This window comes from Kryptolebias marmoratus, linkage group LG19 (genome assembly GCF_001649575.2).
Source record: "Kryptolebias marmoratus isolate JLee-2015 linkage group LG19, ASM164957v2, whole genome shotgun sequence".
Classification (NCBI taxonomy): Eukaryota; Metazoa; Chordata; class Actinopteri; order Cyprinodontiformes; family Rivulidae; genus Kryptolebias; species Kryptolebias marmoratus.
In genome coordinates, this window is record NC_051448.1 from 1,441,822 (window position 1) to 1,447,536 (window position 5,715).

Genomic DNA, 5,715 nt, shown 5'->3' on the forward strand with positions numbered 1-5,715 from the left:
ATTCATTATATTATTCAAAAAGCACTAATATTAGCAGTGGACGTTGAGGAAATGGACAGATTTCCATCAGTGTAAGTTGAACCTGAAGCACCAACAGAAAACCCAACTAAATTTGATTTGATGTGTTTGAACTGACCAGATTAATGGCAGGAAGTGGTTCCAAGTGGGATGAAGAAATGTCGAGTCTCTCCAGGAGCCTTTCCGATACAAAACAACATTTAATTGTCATAAATTATCTTTAGAGGCAACAGAACCACAAGATTTTACTCTGTTTTAAGTGTGTGTTGGTTTGTACTCACCTGAAGTAAAAAGGACGTTAAACGCTCGACGAACACTGACGGAACAACCTGTTCTGTTCTCTCCACAGCTTCTAACCTGGACCAACCCAAATGACCGACGTTAATGTAAATATAACTGGGTGGGTTCCTCTCTGTGGTTTGTGAATTCACAGGAAATAAAAGCACACAGTGTAATGAGTGATGAGACTGAAGATTAGGCAAATGATGTCTGCCTTGGCTTCTTTTTTTGTCTTCTTCGTATCAGCTAGAGCATGATAAAAGAAAAGAAATAGAATTAAAAGCATTAAAACAACATGTATAATAAATGACAAACAGTAACCTGTGGATGTAAATTAAGACGGAGGAACAGTGATGGAGGAACAGGTTTACAGGTGAGACAGGTTATCAAGCTGTAGATGAAAACTTAGATCATGTGACTGAATGTCAGGAACGTTTCATGTTTGTGAATAACGGGGTGTAAAGACGTTTATTTGACCACAGAATCAGGAGGCCTTCATGTTGTTGCTCCTGACCTATGACCCTGAAATGTGGGTCATGAAGCTCTTTGTCAGTTGATTGGTTCTGGGGTTCGTGCACGCTCTGATCACGGCGCTTCCTGGGAGCTGATTGGCTCGCGGGTCTGCTGAATGCTTGTCGCCCTCCTCACGTTGTGTCAGATTTACAAATTCTAATTCTTCCTGAGTGTGCAATTTGAAATAAAAGATATTTCCGTGTTTGTGGTCACCTTCCTTCCTGCTGGTGATATTTCTCACTTCCTGGCTCCTGCAACGACAGCTCTGAGGATTATTAATGGCAGGTAAACTTCAGGAGGTTCCTGTAACATGAGGAAAGTTAAACTGAAGAGTTTGGAAAACTTCAGAACCCTTTATTTTGTGTTGGTCTGTCTTTAAAGCGTCTGGGACTCTGAAACATTCAGCTGCTTGTGTCTTAGAATATGGAGGGAGGACTCGTAGTCAAACTGCAAAAAGCAGCGATGATTTCCTGTCGCGTTCTGTGGCAGCCCAGCTGAGTGAGTCTGTTGGAAGAGGAGCTACGCTGCCTTTGTAGGGTGTCATGAAGGGGATGGGAGAGGCTGTCCATGCTGAATAAACATTGAAGCCCTGGACTACAGCTGAAACACTCCTCTGAAGTGTTTAAACTGTTGATTTTCAGTCAGCAGTCACTCTGCTGCCCTCTGCTGGTCAGAAGCTGAACTACAGCTGAAAAATCTGCAGAATGCCAAAAAGAAAACAGAAATATTTCTGCTTCCACCCCTCAAACTAACAGTGGCAGACACTGATGTTAATTATCACTAGTTAATGAAAACAAGCATTGATATAAACTTTAATAAAGAAGAAGAAGAATCACACATGACTGATATTTTATCACCTGTAACAACATGATTGGAACTGAATCGTTTCAGCATCTCTTTTTGATTGGATTTGATTTCTGAAGATGAGCTCAAGTCTGTTGTTTTGTGAACCGTGACTCGACCCAGACTTTAGGAACCGCTGCACGGTTCTGAAAGATGAACACAATCATCAGATCTGTTTGAAGAACTGAGTCAGAGACCGCTGTCATCCATAAACTCTGAGTTATTTCAGTTTCTGGTAACGTTTCTTTCTGGAGACGACAGACAGGATGAAGGAGCCTCAATGAGGTTTGGTCTCAAACAAATAATGTCTGCAATAAATTAAAAAAAATCTGACCTAAAAGACAATTCAGAGCAAATGTTTACTTTTATTTGTCATGTTTATGTTGTCACACATTATTTCAGGTCATATCACAAACTGAAGCCTTTCTGTTATTTATTTTTACTGTCCATTGATTTGTTTCCTGTCCTACATTTCCCAGAATGCACCTCACAGCCTGATGAAACAGGAGAAAAGTTTTTCTGCCACATCAGCTTGTGAACGATGAACCCTCCCCTCCTCCTTCGTGCTTCCTGCTTCTCTCAGTCTGGAACCTGATTGGCTGACAGCAGCACGGGACATCCCTCCTCCTTCAGGTGACCTTTGACCTCCCGGCAGTCTGGTTCAGTGGGCTGGTTGGATTCAGTTCAGAGCAGAAACAACTTGGAAACACACACAACACTGAAATATGATGCAACAATCTCACACGTAGGTACGGAAGCCCGCTGGTGTCAAAAATCCTGAGAGTAAAAAGTGAAGCTGACAACAAAAACAGTTTCAGCCAGAAGTCCTAAATATTAACTGCATTCTCAGAAAAACTGAAACATTCATTTCCAAAACATCCTGCACACGTTTGCGTGCATCACCTGCTGCGTATTTGTTGCTTTTTAGAAATCAGGCAGAAAAAAACTTTATTTGAGCAAAGCTGCAGAGGAGGAGGACGAGAGACGATGTCATTCAAAGATCGGTACCAAAGTTCAGAGGAAATTATATGAAAATAAAGATTAAATTTAATAACAAAACCTTTAAACAACCAAAGCATTTTTCTACATTTGTCAAAAAAACTCATAAACATCTAGTTTTTGTGCTTTTAATCCAAATTGGCTGACTTCTCACAGAGTTCGGACTGTGGCTCCAAATGTTTTTATTTCACTCATGAAAGTCGTCAGGCTGTGGACTTATTTCCACTCACCTGTTTCTGAAACTTAAAAATACAAACATTTGATGATGTATTCTTGACATAAATGCATGTTTTTAGCTTGTTTTGACCTCCAGGAGGCATAAAAACAATAAAGTGAAGAAATAGAAATACAACAAGTCCAATCAGCCCTTCTCTGTAAAGATATTTGTTTATGTTTTTTTATATAAAGTTTGTCAGGTAAGTGTTTTAGCAGCCACAGTTCTTTCCTTTTGTCACTGCTGGGCTTCCATACGGAGGCAGAAACTCCCACAGAGGCAGAAACGGGACAAACATCTGGAGCAGCTGTGGGTTTGTGTGTTCTGCTTTCCTCTCAGGTAAGCGGCTGTCTGTCTGTCTGTCTCATCGTCTCAGCCCGTCCTTCTGTTGTCCAACAAAGTTTCCCTTCTCCTGCAGCTGCACAGATGAATCATGGGAAACTTTCAGCCAGCTGTTTGTTCACGTGGCAGCTCTGCAGCTGGAGCAGAAACAGGATTTATTCTGGGTCTGCAGTCGTTATCGTGTTCATTGAGCTTTTAAAAGTTCCTTCATTCTTTCTGCGTCTCGTCGGAGGAGCTTTCGGGCTTTTTGCAGGAAACCAGCTGCTGAAGCTGCTTCTGTTTGTAAATCCTCAGAAAGGAATGAAAGAGCTGAGCTGTGATCGAATAAAGAGCTTTGGTTGACTTTTCTTTCATGCATTACTCTGCTGCAGGACTGAAATGATACTTCTTACTGACACGAACATGTTTTTGTTATATAAGAAGTCGTAGCTGCGAGCTGAGTTTGTTCTGCAGAGGAAACGTGTTGAAAAGCTGCCAAACGACATAAAATCCTGTCTTTGTTGGGATCATTCAGCTGAAGTTCACCTGGTTCGTACTGAGACAAACTGTTTGGTGTTTTTATTGATCTCAGGCTGCAGAAAAAAGATTTCCTTTATCTTTATGACTGCAGCTTCAACATTTAGTCCCATTTTCTCTCCCGAAGTTGAGGCGATCTGACCTTACAGGTCGTCCCTGAGGCTGCTGCTGAAACTGTCTTTAACTTGTTGTTTTCAGACTTTAATTCACCTGAAACTGAAAATGACCTCAGTCTGAAGCTTCAGACTCGTCTTGGCTGGGATTATCTGAACCTGAGGAGCTTTTTAAGAAGTTCAGAAACATAAAAACAACTTTAATAGGAAGGGTTTAATTAAAAAGGTTAAAAAACAAAATAGATTTTTTGTTGCAGCTCTGTTTCAAAAACAGAATCCTTCAGAATAAAAGCCTAGCATTCCTTCAGAGAATGCATTTTAAGTTCAGTTGGTTGTGGCGGCCATGTTTATCAGGTTGTCTTTAAATATAAATTAACTCTAGATGAACGTTCAGTTATTATTTTCTGAACATTTCAATAAATCAGGTCAGTGGTTCATGAGATATGATGCTAACATGACAAACACAGGTAAAAAGAAGTGATCACCTTTTCTTTTATTAAAGAGAGGGTCAAAAGTTAACATTTATCAGTTTTATTGTGCAGTAATCTGGTTAGTGTGTGTTTGTTTGATCCTGATTTATTGGTTTCAGATGAACAGAAATCCACTTCCTCACATGTTCATGTGTCCTTTAGTTCTGCAGAAATAAATCAGGATTCAGTCAGAAATCAGAGAAATATCTTTTTATCCTTCGGTGAACAGCCTGATGTGTCGCTCAGGTGTTCCCAGGTGTGTCCAGGTGATAAAGCAGCCATGTTTGTTTCTCTTCCTGTCAGTGATGCTGTCCTTGGTCTCTCGCTCGCTTCGCCTCGGGGTCTCTTGTTGCCATGGAAGCAGGCGCTCCGTAGCAACCGTCATCTCCGGCAACAAAACGTCCAAGTAAGTGTCTGAGGCGGCTGTAAGTCAGGAGTTTTACGAGCCAAAGTTTCGTTCTTCAGGCGCTCCTGGGAGAAAATCTTTTCTTCACAGTCCCCTCATGGACGGAGCTGCTGAAGGAACTGATTTAAAGGTTTATCCTCCCAGTTTGTCCAGTCCGAGCACTGATCCTGGATCTGTGTGTGCAGGTTGGTGAGGGGGAGGCTGAAGGAGGAGGTGGAGAAGATGAAGACCCAGTTCTCGGGGTTCAGGCCCAGTCTGGTGGTTCTACAGGTGGGTGTGAGTCTGTGTGGACTCAGGTGAAACTCTGGATGAGCCGAGGCTGAGCTCTGCAGGTGTTGGAAAGGTTCTGACCGGTCTAGGCCCAGTCTGGTGGTTCTGCAGATGTTGGAAAGGTTCTGACCGGCCTGAACCTGCTGTGGTTACAGCAGCTGCTCCTGCTCTCAGACCTGGACCGGGTCAGACCGTCCTGAACCTGCCACAGTCACAGGTTCATCATTAACCTGCTGCAGGGACTCACAGCTGCACCTGCAGCGCCACCTGCTGGTGACTTCTGCTTACAGCACCTGTCAGAACCACAGAGTCCGGTCCGATCCAACATTCTGCAGTCGGCTGCTGTTTAACTCAGGAAAGCCTCAGTGGTGCCATCAGCTTCCTCTCAGGGAAAAAGACTGATCTAAAGTTAAACAACAGGTGTGTGTTCCACCTGTAGACAAAAAGGAAGCACCTGAACTCCGAGATATTCAGGTTTAAACTCCATTTTCTCTGATCCTGACCTTCAGTTTTACAAGAGTAAGAAGTTTGGATCTTTCTAAATAAAAGTTTTAGTCCACAGACTGAAATCTGGATGAAAACGGAAAGTTTAATTAATATTTCAACAAATTTCCATGTGTGTGTGTCACATATATGTCCTGATGATCTGAGGTGTGTGTCCTGATGATCTGAGGTGTGTGTCCTGATGGTCTGAGGTGTGTGTCCTGATGGTCTGAGGTGTGTGTCCTGATG

General features: G+C 42.4%; 1 protein-coding gene across 1 annotated transcript in view; it reads left to right on the forward strand.

Annotated features, from left to right (window-relative positions):
• The first annotated feature begins 3,113 nt into the window (after positions 1-3,113).
• LOC108251422 (C-1-tetrahydrofolate synthase, cytoplasmic) overlaps positions 3,114-5,715 on the forward strand; it is a 15,041-nt gene continuing 12,439 nt past the window's right edge. The window contains exons 1-3 of the mRNA XM_037981454.1: positions 3,114-3,205; positions 4,611-4,713; positions 4,899-4,983. Coding sequence (XP_037837382.1) covers positions 4,613-4,713; positions 4,899-4,983 — 186 coding nt within the window. The 5' untranslated portion in view covers positions 3,114-3,205; positions 4,611-4,612. The remainder of the gene's footprint in view (positions 3,206-4,610; positions 4,714-4,898; positions 4,984-5,715) is intronic.